General features: G+C 43.3%; 1 protein-coding gene across 1 annotated transcript in view; it reads left to right on the top strand.

The window, feature by feature from the left end:
- The window catches only part of atp10a (ATPase phospholipid transporting 10A), a 24440-nt gene extending 11144 nt beyond the window's left edge, over positions 1 to 13296 (top strand). The window contains exons 11-21 of the mRNA XM_019896495.1: positions 3512 to 3732; positions 4757 to 4883; positions 5139 to 5323; positions 6007 to 6352; positions 6625 to 6701; positions 8318 to 8443; positions 8577 to 8777; positions 9491 to 9571; positions 9651 to 9755; positions 9825 to 10012; positions 11323 to 13296. Coding sequence (XP_019752054.1) covers positions 3512 to 3732; positions 4757 to 4883; positions 5139 to 5323; positions 6007 to 6352; positions 6625 to 6701; positions 8318 to 8443; positions 8577 to 8777; positions 9491 to 9571; positions 9651 to 9755; positions 9825 to 10012; positions 11323 to 11614 — 1949 coding nt within the window. The 3' untranslated portion in view covers positions 11615 to 13296. The remainder of the gene's footprint in view (positions 1 to 3511; positions 3733 to 4756; positions 4884 to 5138; positions 5324 to 6006; positions 6353 to 6624; positions 6702 to 8317; positions 8444 to 8576; positions 8778 to 9490; positions 9572 to 9650; positions 9756 to 9824; positions 10013 to 11322) is intronic.
- Positions 13297 to 14698: the final 1402 nt, after the last annotated feature.

Raw genomic sequence — 14698 nt, 5'->3', positions numbered from 1 at the left:
AAAAAAAAAAAGAATGAGTAAAAATGCAAGGGTGGTGGCCCTTGAATCGATCAATTCAAAATTCTGAGAACAAAATTAAAAGTGAAAGATGGAAGTAAATCACGGGAAAGGGGGAAAAAAATTACAAATTGAAAACAGGGCAAATAAAATCAAGGAAAGTCTATAAAGAGGAAAATCAATTTTGGAAACTGGGAAATGAAGCTGAAACCACAACTGTCCGCCCCAAGTCAAGGCTTTCCACTCAAGTTATGCACGCCATTTTAAAATCGTGCCATTCCAAAACAGCTCAGTGCTTACCTTGAACCTATAAACTAAAAAAAAAAAAAAAACGCAACCTGCTTGTGCAGTTTATTCCCCCCCTGTGGTGTCAAATCATTGTTCTATTTATCGTCCTATTGGGGACGTTATTATTCCAGGCATACAAAAGCGACCTCGCACGCAGTTGCGCACAACACTTGGCCACTTCCCAGGATGCCATTTGACAATCACTGGCAAACATGCCGATGTTATAATGTGATATGAAACCACTGATATTGCAGGTCGAGCCATAAATCAAAAAAATATGTCCGGCAGAATGCAACCCATACATTCCGTATTCCCACGTTAAGACCAACCTATCTAAATGGAAATAGATATTTTGGAGCTTCGGGCACTTCGCAACGAGTTGGTGGCAGCTAACTTAGCAACATCCAGCCACATCTTTGAGTTTGGATTGGAGACTTTATGATTTTAAAGCAGAGGTCCTCAACCTTTTTTGCCCTACGGACCGGTTTCATGTCAGTCAATATTTTCAGAGGCCGGCCTTTAAGGCCGGATAGATACAACATTATAATATGATATGACCTGCATTAAAAGTGTGGTATTTTCGAAACATAATTAGAAACATGAATCATGTCATCATCTGGCCGCAACATTCACTGGTCGCTATGGTAACGTTTAAACGTGCCTTCAAAATAAGATACGCCGCAAATAAAAAGTGCATGAAAAATATGACTCACCACTTGAAATAGGACTCCTGATACTGTCTATTAAATGTAGCCTTGTTTTTCTTGAAAGTAGAAGGCTCCTCTTCTGTCTCCTGGCTGGGCCTTTTCCCTTTCACGAAAAAACTTTTCAGACGTTTGTTTTTTTTATGCGAGAATTTATCGTGTGCCCGAGAAGTGCGCATTCACCTGAGTGACATACTGTAGACTGATATAACAGAGAATCCGGTAATTTTTCAAAATAAAACATCTTTCAGATTCCGAAATGAATAAAACAGAAGGAATGCAAGTTATTTATTCTTTCTGTGCGGCCCGGCACCAAATGACCCGCGAACCGGCGGTTGGGGACCCCTGTTTTAAAGAGGCCATAATGTAATGTGCCTGACGCACGTGGATTTTTGTTGTTGTTGTTGTTTTTTTTGGTGGGGTGGTGTAAATATTCGACAGAATAACATTCAGATAACTGATTAATTGTGCGATTAATTATAAAACAAAAAGGGATTGCTTGATTGATCACTTAACGCTTCCAACAATAATGACATGAATTATAGGCCAGCCATTTGACTGTTTTGCATGACTTTGTACCTGAGTATTAAACTTTGCAGAGACAAATTTGCAGGGTTTTTTGGGGGGTTTTGTTTTTTTGTTTTTTTTTTGTGAGGTGCCAGTGTTTGAAAGTCATTCTCGGCAAAAAAGTAGGCTGGTCTGTTGTTGGCTCAGGCTAATGGCTGAATGTCGAGCTTGGGAAAGAGGAGAAACTGAGGAACTGCTGCCAGGAACTGTCAGATGCTCAGGTCATTGTGAACAGGTGCATTGTCATGGTGAAGCAGCCATGAAGTATTCTGCCAAAACTCTTTTTTTTTTTTGTAGTGTGGGTTATAAATATCTCAAGTGACACCAGCCCTGCAACTTTTCTGACACACCTCATGTTTTGGTTGTGCATGAAGTGCAATCGGGTCCAGGTGACATCATTTCCCCCCGCCCCCCTACAATAAAAGCCCTCAGGGGTGATCCCACCATCCGCCCAGCTCCTCCCCCGTCCGGAGACCTTCATGGGCGTGACGCACAACACTGACTACTGTGTTTCACCGTCGGGTGCTGGCAGCCAATCCGAACGGCGAGCCAGTGCAACCTCATGGCAAGGCGGAGCCTTCATAATGGCTCCATTCACACGACCAGGGGGAGTTGTTCTGTGTCGCTATGCTTGCCCAGTGCGTGCATTGACGTCAGCTCGGTGGTGATCTCTGCCGGCCTAAACATGATCAGAACCCCCCCCATCAACATTTGCAGGCTGAATTTGAAAATTTGTATCCATTTATATTCCCAGCGATCGATTTTTTTTTTTTTTTTTTTTAAATCTTGTAGTGTTTCTCCTGGCTGGGCTGCTTCTATGACATATTTTATTGTTTTTTGGCTCCCTTCGTTGTTCTTCCAATTAGTGATCTGTAGGGTTTAGGTCTGGAACATCGAAAACCTTCGATTTGTCGTGCCAGTGTTGTTTTAAATCAACACTCCATCTGGAAAATTGACTTCTCCACTCCAAAAGCTTTGACAATGTGTTTTAAATCCGTGCTTGACTTGGTTTAAGTCTGTGGATTGTTTTAAATGCATGCTCGATAAGATTTAAGTCTGGGGACAGACTTAGTTGCTCTAAAACTTTCTACTTCTTGCCCCTTGATGGTGTTTTGACAGGGTGTTTTAAATGTGTGGGTTCAAAGCGGGACATTTTCTTGACCTTTGTGTTAAATAAACGCTCTTTAGGGTTTAAGTCTGGAGATTGGCCTCGCCAGTCAAGAAGTCTTCTACTTCTCACCTCTGATATCGTTTCAACAGTATGTTTTAGACGCGTGCGTGACAGGTTTCAAGTCAGGAGACTGATTTGGGAAGGTCTCAAAACGGTCCACTTCCTGCCTCTAGTTGAGGTCTGGAGATTGATCTTGTTTTGGTGTCCCCAGGTTAGTATGGTCGCATCTTTCTTTTAATAGCGAGAGCAAATATGTCTGTTGACTTCTGAGTCATTTCCTGTTTGACAGTTGCGCTCGCGTGGACGGTCTGTTCTTCCTCCCTCGAAGCGCTATCTTTTCTGTCGGTCCGTTAAACGTCGTCTAAATGTTTTCAAGCAAACGTTTAGACAAAAGTTAATCAAGATAACGAGAGTGAGTATGCTCATCACTCTTACAGTAAGATGGCTGACAGCTTATCGGTGCCTGCAAGCTGTGCTGTTATTGCATTACCGCCTGGCAAGCTCTCTGGTTGTTTGGCCGGGGAGACACGAGACCAGTGATCATGTGCAGCCTTCCGCGAGGAAAACGCACACAATATTGGATCGTATTAAAACCGCTTAGAGAGTAATTGAGAGGAAATCTTGTTGGGTGTTTGGGCCGTGAAGCGAGATGAGCCGTTAAAGCAAGAGAAAGGGCCACATTTTGTGCTCGGGAGCCTCGTGCGAATCGTACAACACGAAACAGCGATTCGAGGAGTCTGGATCATGTTTCTGAGTTGCATTGTATGGCGGCTGCCGTTTTGAGGTGTGAACGCAGATGGCGGCGCTGAGCATCCAAACGCCGCCGCGACGTGTCAACCCTCTTCTGCCAATCACATCGCCGTCTTCCTTCCCGTCCCATTCTGTCGTGCGTGTTTCCAAGGTAACTCCAAGGGAAAACGGCAGAAAAAGATCATCTACAGGACCCAGAACTACCTGAACCAGTACGCCGCCGACGGCCTGCGCACACTTTGCATTGCCAAAAAGGTAATTCGGTGAGCTCGGACAAGCTCCGATTTGGAAGCTAGAAGCGGATGATCCCGCCTGTGCAAAGCCGTGGCATTCCTCATGACTCACCCGCGATTCTCGACCACTATCCCACATGGCTGATTTACGCCTGTGCGAAAACCGTCACCACCGTGTGGCCATAAAACATGTCGCTGGAAAACTATTTCAGTATTTATTTGATAACCTTGCTATTCAGCTTAAGGTCCACGTACTCGTCTCCTCTTTCTCTTCACGAGTAGGACAACTCGACCCGACTCAACTTTATACATAAGAGTACTTTAAAATTACCTTTGGCGCGAACAAATTGCTTTTCATCGGGTAAAAAATATATTGCTCTAGGGTGCCTCGTTGTTGGCCATAAGTGTGAGCACATCACAGAGGGAAGGGAAAAGAGTTTAAAGTCGCAAACATTTTTAAAAGGGTGTGACAGCCAGCATGACAACAAGGTCGATATACAGTAGAGTGCCTCATTGTTGTGACATGGAAAAGCCCCGCGATAAGTTCTTCCAGCATCTTGAAGGCTTTCGGCAGATCTACTGCGTTGCCACAGGTCAATCATACAGTTCCGCATGTTGGTTCACAACGTTCTACTTTGTGGCAGGTCAAATTTACAGCACATTCAGTTTCACTTTACAGGGGCTTTAAAATGGATATCACGGATATCCAATAAATACTCAAATGATTTTCCATAAAGCCACTTTTTATATTACCGTTGAGGCAAAACTGCGCACGAGTTGACAACCGCTATTACGCTACTAGTACTACCAATAACATTACACGATTCTGCTGGCACTTTGCTAGTTGTGCCGATGTCAATGAGTGCACCATTTTGCCGAGCAGTTGAGAATAGTAACGCTACTTGTGCAGCAAATTGTTTTGTTTTCTACTAGTAGGCTGAAAGGCACTAGTACAGGAAAAAAACCGCCCGTCATTGGGTTCAAGACGCCAGGGCCTTGCCCGGATCAAATTCTTTGCTCTAATTTGCAACCCCCGTGTCCGCCAGGTTCTGAGCAAGGAGGAATACGCCTGCTGGCTGCAGCGCCACCTGGAGGCAGAGACAGCCATCCAAGGTCGGGAGGAGCTGCTCTTCGAGTCGGCCCTGCGTCTGGAGACCAACCTCCAGCTCCTGGGTAAACTCGTACTCAGTCGAGGCCGTATTTACCCGAATGGTGGCCTTTGTACTGAGTGGAGATGGATGGACAATTTATTACAACATGACATGTATTTATTTATACATTATTTTATATTTTTATATTTTTTGGTGCCAAAAAATGCCCAAAAAAATACAAATGTGTTTGTGATATATGATTTTGAATACAAATCCTTATTTCATTCATTCATCTATTTATTTATTTATTTTTGTGGGCGAAATATTTTCCTCACAGGTGCGACGGGAATCGAGGACCGGCTGCAGGACGGCGTGCCCGAAACCATCGACGCCCTGCGGAAGGCCGGCTTGCAGATCTGGGTGCTGACGGGCGACAAGCAGGAAACGGCCGTCAACATCGCATACGCCTGCAAGCTGCTGGACCCCGAGGAGGAGATCTTGACTCTCAATGCCGACTCCATGGTGAGCCAGACGGGGATCTCGGAAAAGTCTTTTCGTCTTTCAAAGTTGCAAACTGACACCTGGAGAAACAAAAATCAAATTGGGTGGAAACATCCAACAGCAAGTCACGAAATCAAAAACAAAATTGAAAATGATATATTTATGTAATTATTCATTTGTGATGTTTTTTTAATTGCGATGACACTGTTGTTGATGTTGGCTTCAATTCCTTCAAAACTTTTTTTTTAACTTTTTGACTCAATTTTGTTTTTCCTTTTAATGTATTTAAAAAATATATTTTCTTTCCCTTTCGTAATGTTTCCTATGGTGACTTTATCGTTTCCTTCATTTTTGTAACATTGTTCTTGTTTCCTTTCAATTCTTCAACCCTTCCTTTATTTTGACTTTTTTTTTTAATGGAATTGGCACCTTTCCTTGGAATTTCATTCATTTTTACTTGGTGATTTTTCAAAAAATATTTCCTTTAGGTCTTGATGGTTCTTTTTGTGTGTGAAATGATCTTATCTTTCCTTTCAACCCTCTTCATCATCCTTTAAGCTCTTTTCGGCTTATTAAAAGCAAACCAACACTGTCTCTTTTTTTGTCCCATGCTCATTTTTTTTTTTTTTTTTTTTAGTACTTGTGAAGCAGCTTCATGTTGCTCCAGCTTTTGATCCAAGCCGTGCCTGTTTCTTTTGAACTAGGAGGCTTGTTCCCTGCTCCTTGAGGAGAGTTTACACTACATCCAGGCCAAATTCCTGTGCGGCTCGGCCAAGGCCTTCCATGCCGACTTCGCCCCCTTCCACATCTATCCGTCTTCTCCTCCTCCTCCTCCGCACTGGTCGTCCTCTCACGCCGCCGTCCACCGGCTGGGTTTGGTGATCGACGGCCGCACCCTGGCCTACGCCCTGGACCGCAGCCTGGAGGACAAGTTCCTGGCGGTGGCGCGCAGTTGCCGCTCGGTGCTGTGCTGCCGATCCACGCCACTGCAAAAGAGCATGGTGGTCAAGCTGGTGCGCAACAAGCTGAAAGTCATGACTCTGGCCATTGGTAAGTAGCTGCAGACAAGTCTTTGAATGCAGTCATTCCATATTCTTGATATCCACTCTAAGGTCCGTATACGAGTACGCTTTTTTTTTTTCCTCTTCACTGGTAAGCAAAAGTGGGTCGAGTAGCCATTAGTTGTAATGAGAGAACTGTTACTTTACAATAATATGACTCAAGTAAAAATCTCAGGAATCACCATCAAAAGCAAAAAATGAAGTCACCAAAAATATATTTAAAAAAAACCCTGTTATTTATTCAATGATCATATTTCCTAGGCGACGGAGCCAATGATGTCAGTATGATCCAGGTAGCTGACGTTGGCGTGGGCATATCGGGACAGGAGGGCATGCAGGTGAGTCCTTCTGTTTATTTCTGTCGTGCAAGGTGGCGGCCATCATGAACGCTTGGAACAGCGCTGACGTGAAATAATAACGGCAATATTAACCAAGAGTGCCAATGATGGCAATTGCTGCCAACTATGGATTTTTTTGGGGGGGATGGGTGGAGAAGAGTCTTGGCCAATTGTAGTTACTCCTTCAGCTGGGAAAGGAAGAGAAACAAACTAATAAGCAAAAAAAAATATTATCATGAACGTCCTTGTTCTGCTTGAAAACTCATTTTCTCTGCTTTTTAGTCAGAAACCCATGTTCTACTCCTGATTACGACAGAATGGAAAAAAGCTTTTTGACTGTGGACTATTTCCAGTCATCGTGCTCACTGCTATTTGTTCAAGGTGGCTGAAGGACGCCTTTAATGGCTGTTAACGGTGTGTTTTACAAACCTGGCGGGCCCCTTTATTTGGTCGGCGCTCGTTTACAGTGTCCACATCCATGCTAATATCACACGGAGGTTACAGCCATCGTAATCATCATCGTCATCCTCGTATATTCCTGCTTAGCTCGCCTTTCCAGGAAGGTGATCTTGCATAGCAATAACGGAGACTCCCAATTAACTCTCAGGGGCATAGCGCATCTGTTAAAGACTCCCATCTGTAACGGTGGGGGTGTGGGGGGTGCGCCGGATTAATCACCGTTAGCCACAGGCGCTCTTAAAGGGATAGCGCTGACTCCCACGTGTGGTCAGACGCCTGTTTCACCGCCATAGACTTACTCGCTATCACCCTATGATGAACCTGCTCCCCGTCCGCCCATTGAGACGGCGCTTATTAGAGATCAGCAGAAAGCCAGGAGAGCTACGCTACCAGGTTGCTAACGCTTGACCATGTCACCAAGGGTTAGCGCCGCCAATTACAGTGTGGGCCTTTGAGGGAGCGTTTTGATGAAAGGATAGTTTCAAGCTAACGTAGGTAAGTATAGAGAGATAATATTGATTCCCACCCCTCCTATCGATACGCTGATTGCCAGCTAAAGAATCCAACAAACGAAAATAATTCTGTCATGCGTCACCGTATCTAGTATGTATAACTGAGGAAAGGCGTTAATAAATCCAGTGGGATATCAAACAGCCAAAATACCGAAGCAGTGGCGCCTTGAGATACAAGAACCCAATGTTGAAGTTTTACGAGGTGCTAGCCGTTGTTTGTCCGAAAAGTACACCGTTTGTAATCGTATTTAAAACAACCACATAGGTTTGCTTGACGTAAGTCCGTTTAGCTTGATGCTAACAAACAATGCAAAACCCCAAAGGCGGGTTGACGAATGACGACTTTATCGCGGTATTATTACACTTTAAGCAACAGATACTGTATTGGAACGCAAACGGTGGCGCGACACATGAAGACAGACGAAATGAAAATACCTACAGGCATATATTTTTCATCCTTTGCAAAAAAAAAAGAAAAAAAAACACAAATATTAGTGCAGCTTACTGACTCAGTTGTGAAAACTCTTGAGATATAGGTGTCTGAGTTACGAGCTTGGCTTTGGATGTGAGCAAGAGGCTCTTGTACCGTTTGCGAGGGAAGTCTCTCCAGAGCATGTGCGATGTGACTTGTGTGTTGTCTCGCAGGCGGTGATGGCGAGCGATTTTGCCCTGCCACGGTTCCGCAACCTCCAAAAGCTTCTGCTGGTGCACGGCCACTGGTGCTACTCACGCTTGGCCAACATGATCCTCTACTTCTTCTACAAGAACGCCGTACGTCGACGTCACTACACACGAACCGCACATGCTCTCTTTGCCCTTAAAGAGCAGCTTAAAAAGAAGAACAACAACTGTGTCTTAGTTATATATATTTTTTTTTTCCTCCATTGTTTGATTCTTGGCTCAGATGTTCGTGGCGCTCATCTTCTGGTATCAGTTCTACTGCGGCTTCTCGGGCTCGGCCATGATCGACCAGTGGTATCTGATCTTCTTCAACCTGATGTTCTCCGCCTTCCCGCAACTCATCACCGGCACGCTCGACAAGGACGTGTCGGCCCAGACGCTGCAGCAACTACCTCAGCTTTACATCAACGGACAGAACTCGGAGGTGGGTGTCTTTCCACTACTTCACCCCTTGAATCGTTGTCCTTTTTAAGTGACTTTTGCTGGTTAAAAGATTTTTTTTTTTTTTTTTTTGGTCAAAAGATGCAAAAGCCTGGCATGGCCTAAGGAATCAATACCGTTATTTATATATACATTTTTTTTTTTAATTGTGAAATTGTTAAAAATTAGCGTTTTGGGAAAATTCAGAAAAAAAAACTGAAAATTGGTGGGTATGTCAAACAGGAGTCGACCCACAAAAAGTTGCGGGAAGCTACATCCGTAAAAACTTGCAAAGTGTGCCATTTTGGTGGTCACAAACAATTCAGTTTTTATTGTGAAAATGTCCAGCCTCTTAAAACAGTTTAAATTAGCAGGAAAAAAAATCTCAAAAATGAATGCATCAAAAAACATACAGAATCTGCTATTTTGGCTCAAAACTGTCATTTCAGGCCTAAGGAAACAATTATAGATTTTTTTTGGGGGGGGGGGCGGTTAAAAATGTAACCCAAAAAATCATTTGAGGCAAATTCAACCACCCAAGCCAGCTTAATTTCGCAACATGAAATTTGCTGGATATGTCTATGAGACGTAGACCCACCAAAAAAGTCTCAAGAGGACATGGCTGAAAAAACACACAAATTCTGGCCTTCTAGTTGGAAACTGGCCTGCAGATTGAGGGGAACTGTCAATTTATGGACGCTTTTGTTCACTTTCAAGGAATACAAGCCATACATGTTCTGGATGAACATGATTGACGCTTTCTACCAAAGTCTGGTCTGCTTCTTCATTCCTTACTTTGTGAGTGTCCCCGCCGCCAGTCTCATTTCTCCATCGTCGACCTTCCTGCTTTTAAAGTCATCCCTCGTTTCCTCCCCAGGCTTACGCCGACTCAGATGTCGACCTGTTTACATGGGGGACCCCCGTCACGACCATCGCTGTGTTCACCATTCTGCTGCACTTAGGGGTGGAGACCAAAACTTGGGTGAGAAAACTCAGTCCCGGGGGAAGACTCGTCATGTGCATCGTGTCTAAGCAATGCCTCTCGTTCCAGACGTGGATGAACTGGCTATCCATCTGCTTCAGCGTGGCTCTCTTCTTCACGGTGGCGCTGTGCTACAACGCCTCATGCCCCACCTGCTACTCCCCCTCCAACCCCTACTGGACCATGCAGAGGCTGCTGCAGGACCCCACGTTTTACCTGCTCTGCCTCATCACGCCAGCGGCCGCACTGCTGCCCAGGTACGGAGCACCCGACAGCTTTGTTAAACAGATTTCAAAAAATAAAATAGCAGTGTGTCCTGTAGGAATGAATATATAACGTCATCAAAGGCAATGCAGAGAAATAAAACGCTCTTATGAAGTCACACTTACACGGTAGCACAGTTTTCCTGACGCATTTACGGTCTACGGTGCAGAAAATCTTTCCCCATCGACTCTCAACGAAAATTTGACATGTGCGGTCGCACCTCTTCAATACAATAGCTTGGGCCAAGGTGGGGCGCGACATTCCAGCGCCGTGAACGTTTTGACGCTCCAGTCTGATCTCCATCGGTCGCCTAAGCGTCGGCATGGCTCTCCGGATGTCTGCAGACAGTTTGTCTTTGTCTCTTACACACGCAGCGCTTCCACATTCTGTGTGGACTCTCGGCCGAATCCTCAATTCGCTCGCTGCATGCCAGCACCGCTATTTATTTCTTTCAAGTTTCACGTCTCATTGTACCTCTCCCAACGTTGAAGGTAAGTTTGATCACTATCTTACTCTCGTGACTTGTTGTGGTCGTGCTGACGCAACTCGTGCAGAAAGAGTGAAGACTTAAAATCATGAAAACGTGGGTGTCAAACTCATTTTTGTCGTGGGCCACATTTTACTTTCCATTTCCCTTGGAGGGCCGTTATCACTGGAACCACATGTTAATAATAACGGTTTCTTCAACTATAGTTTCAGTTCCTGTCAAGAGGTTTTCGGTAACAAGAAAATGCTTACAATATGTCTCTTATTTATTACATTACATATGAGACTTTTAAATTTTGGTGGAGATTTTAGCAAGCATCGTGGAAGTTGACATGTTTGATTTGCTTTCGCGGGCCACATAAAATGATGTGGCGGGCCAGATCTGACCCCCGGACCTTGAGTTTGACACCTATGCATTATAACGTATTTGAGAAAGGATCAAAATAAGAGTGACGTCTATCTCTGTTTCCTGTAAAACTAACATATACATGTAGTGTGTGTGTGTGTGTGTGTGTGTGTGTGTGTGTGTGTGTGTGTGTGTGTGTGTGTGTGTGTGTGTGTGATTGAGAAAGTCCTAATTTGCTAGAAAAGTCGGGAATTGTAACAACATTTTAATGTTTTAAGCGTAATATATGTACCGTACCATGCTCCTTGTGGGTGTTTTCATTTTGTGTTTGGCTGAAAGTGCATCAGCGACCGCAGCTTTGCATTTGTTCTCTCGTCGCACAACCCGTGGCTTATCCAGCGCTCACCTGTCAAAAAAAATTTGGGGCTCGGGGTGTGAAGTCGAAAAACTGACCAAGCGTGTGCGTTGCAGATATTTCTACCGGGCGTGTCAAGGCACGATCTTTCCCAGCCCGGTGCAAGTGGGGCGGCAGTTGGACCGGCTCCCCGCCAAAGACCCGCACGGGAACATCCTGAGCTTGAGCGGAATCCAGACGGGCGCGCGGCCCGATCCCGAGAGAAAATCCTCCGTCGCCAAAGACCCCCGCCGCCCTCGTGAGGAATCGCAGCGTCCCGACGCCAGTTTGTCGGTCCGGATCGACCTCCCCGCCGAAGGAGGCGTCAAGTACACCAAGAACTCACAGGAGAGACTCAGCGTCGGGTGAAGTGCCATCCCTCCCCCGCCCCTTTGTCCAATTTGCACGTTTTTTTATGACATGTTTCCAAAGAGCTTCTTTTATAAAGGATGCAAATAGGTACTTTATTTTATCTAATGTTATTTAGGGGGGCGGTGGGCGGAGTTAGAAGAAGAACTGGATGTTCTTTTTATTTGCCGGGAAAGCTTCATTTTTCACAGAAGATGCATCTCAGTACTGGCTGGGTCTGAAACGATGAACATATTTCCTTTTTTTTTTTTTTTTTTTTTAAACGTACAAAGTGCTTTGACGCAACAGTGGCCTTGATTGCGTCTTTCTAAGAGGACTTCTTTTCAGCACACAGTGACCTCGGTTCATTGCAGTGTTAGTGCCGCACTGAAAAGAAAGAAAAATACTGAAATGATGAGGCGGAAAAAAAGTCATAAAAGGGCAAGTTAAAAAAATATATATATCTTACACGATAAGAACAAGAGGGTTGAGGTTTGAAGAAAAAGTCGTATTATGTCGAATTTTGTTGTAAAGCCCCCCCCAAACAAAAAGTTTTGAAAGAAGTCAAATTTCAAGAATAAAGTGACGACAGTTGTTAATCGCTTTCACTAAAAGTTGTAAATTGAGTAAAAGTCATAACTTGTGTAAAATTACACTGATTATTATTTTTTAATTTTTTTTTTTGAACAAAAGTCCTATATTCCCAGAAAAGTCATAAATTGTTGAACAATTTTTAATTGGCTAGAAAAGTCTTAAATTACAACACTAAAATACAAAGTCGCAAACTGAAGAAAGTTAAATTTTATTCAACTAATTTTGCAAATTACAGGAAAAAGTCAAAAGGAAAAAAAAACAAAACAAGAATAGTCACATTCAAAGAACAAAGTCATGAATAAAATGCTACATTTTAAAGTTGTTAAATATTAGGGCACATTTGTACAACTTCAAAATCAACCCCCCCAAAAAAGTGAAGTTATTTCATTGTGAATTTTTTCTCGGATTGGTTCCACTTCATTTTCTGACTTTATTCTCCTCATTTTTTTTTTCCTTTGTAGTGCGGCACTAATACTCGCTCATGTACAATTTGTCCGATCATTTTACTGGATGTATGCTAACGCTAATGTCTCTTCTATGCATTCCAGTGAGAAATCCAAAGACATTCCAGCCAAATCTTGCGGGACTGATGCTTATTGTTTCATTGTGTTTTAACAGTGTTTACCAAAGATGCCTTGACCGCCGCAACTTGCGGCCGGGAGACTTAGCGTAGACTAGCCTAGCTTAGCCTCGCTTCATTTAGTTACGCAACTCTTCCCAGCTGCGTCTTCATATCTTATTTTTTTTTCATATCCAATTAAGCTGGGAATGAAGGCAACTGCCTCGTTTTGCCCCAAAAAACAAATCACGTTAAGCTGGCAAACAATTTTACTTGAAAGTTTCAAAAACATATTTTCTGTGCTCTTGTTCAGCTGGAAAAAACAAAACAAAACAAAAAAAACAACAACAACAAAAAAAAAACTAAACCATTTGACTGGCCAAAGAGAAAAAAAAAAAGTTAAATGCACTTTGACATTTTCAGACGTTCCGTTTGGTTCCCAGGAAGAAACGACGTGGTCGTTGAATACATCATTGTTCATGTATGTTGTATTTTCCACATATGTGCCTTAACACTGGATAATAAATGTTATCGTTCCCCGTTGAGGAAAGCTGTTTTTGCATACAATGTTTTTTGAAGTCTTTTTCCTTTTTGGACTTTTCCATCTATGTGTAATTGACACGCACCCAACACGGTTGGCAAATGCCGTTATGGGTTACTACATGGTGACAAAGCATTTTTTTGTTTAATTAGACAAGGCTATGGTCTGACCAAATGAAGCGCCTCCCCTGAGTGCAACAGTATCCATTGGCCACAAGATGGCACCAAAACTATATTTATTACATTATACGTTCGTCTAATAATTAGACGAATGTATAATATAATAAGAATTTCAATAATGTATTTTTATATAGACAAAATCTGGCCTGTGGTGGGGGTCAGGGGGAATGGGGGCACAATTTTGTACTCAAACATTAATAACATTGACAACTAATGATTGAACCAGTCACTGTTCAAACTCGTCAAATGGGAGTCAGCACACCATCATTTACGTGCCTCCGATTAACCCCAGATAAAAGCCAGATGTTCTAGTAGGCTTTTCCTGACATTGTTTGACCTTCTACGCTGCAGTGAAACCAAGACTTAAATCTTTGGCTCTAATTTCAAAAAGTGTCTGTCATTTTGATTCGTGTCTTCTGGCTTTCGGCGGCCAGGCTGCTACTTATCACTTTGTCGCATTTAGAGAAGGACAAGAGCAAACCTTGACACATAAAGATTGAATCGCGCTCACACAAAGGCATCTTCCTGTTGCCTAGCAACCAGTCACGATTACCACCGCCGTCTCTGGCCTTCGGTAGGTGCTCAGAAACAGCACGAACAAAACAGATCTCTCGTGTAGCATCGCAACAGTGAGTTAGCGGCTAAAGTTAGCCTCCAATAACAGCTCTGCAAACAAACGTACCACGATGAGGGCCCACCGGGGACGGTAGTCACGATTACCTCTTACACAAGCAATGGAAAAGCGCTCATACACAATGACTGTTTCGTCCCTAAACAAGAGGAGTACTAGTTAAAGTAACTGTAATATTCGTAAATGTATAGAGGTAACATAAGTAATCGTACTGTAAGTAATAGTAGTCGTTTTACTATTAGACAAACAGTAAAAGCGGCAGTAGTTGTAGTAGCCGTAAACTAAGCAATAGTAAGATAAGTAGTTGTAGGAAAAGTAGTAGCAGTAATGGTACTCGTAGTCAAATAAGAGACAGGAGTAAAATAATTAGCGCTGCTATAAGTAGTGACGGAAGTACAATAATAGAGGGAAGATCAGTAGTAGAGGGCGATTTGTTTTATAAATTGAAAAAATCGGTAGTTGTAGTAAAAGTAGTAGTACTGGTATTTAAGTAAGTGAGAGTAGGAAAATGTGCAGCAGTACAAGAGCACGCGTGTGCCATTAATCCCAGTAACTGAGATGAATTGGAGTCAACTTACCTGTTGAAGCATAAACGTCGTAC

This window comes from Hippocampus comes, unplaced genomic scaffold (assembly GCF_001891065.2).
Source record: "Hippocampus comes isolate QL1 unplaced genomic scaffold, H_comes_QL1_v1.1 scaffold22, whole genome shotgun sequence".
Lineage (NCBI taxonomy): Eukaryota > Metazoa > Chordata > Actinopteri > Syngnathiformes > Syngnathidae > Hippocampus > Hippocampus comes.
The sequence above is the reverse complement of the archived record's forward strand: the minus strand, read 5'-3'. Positions and strand labels throughout refer to the sequence as shown.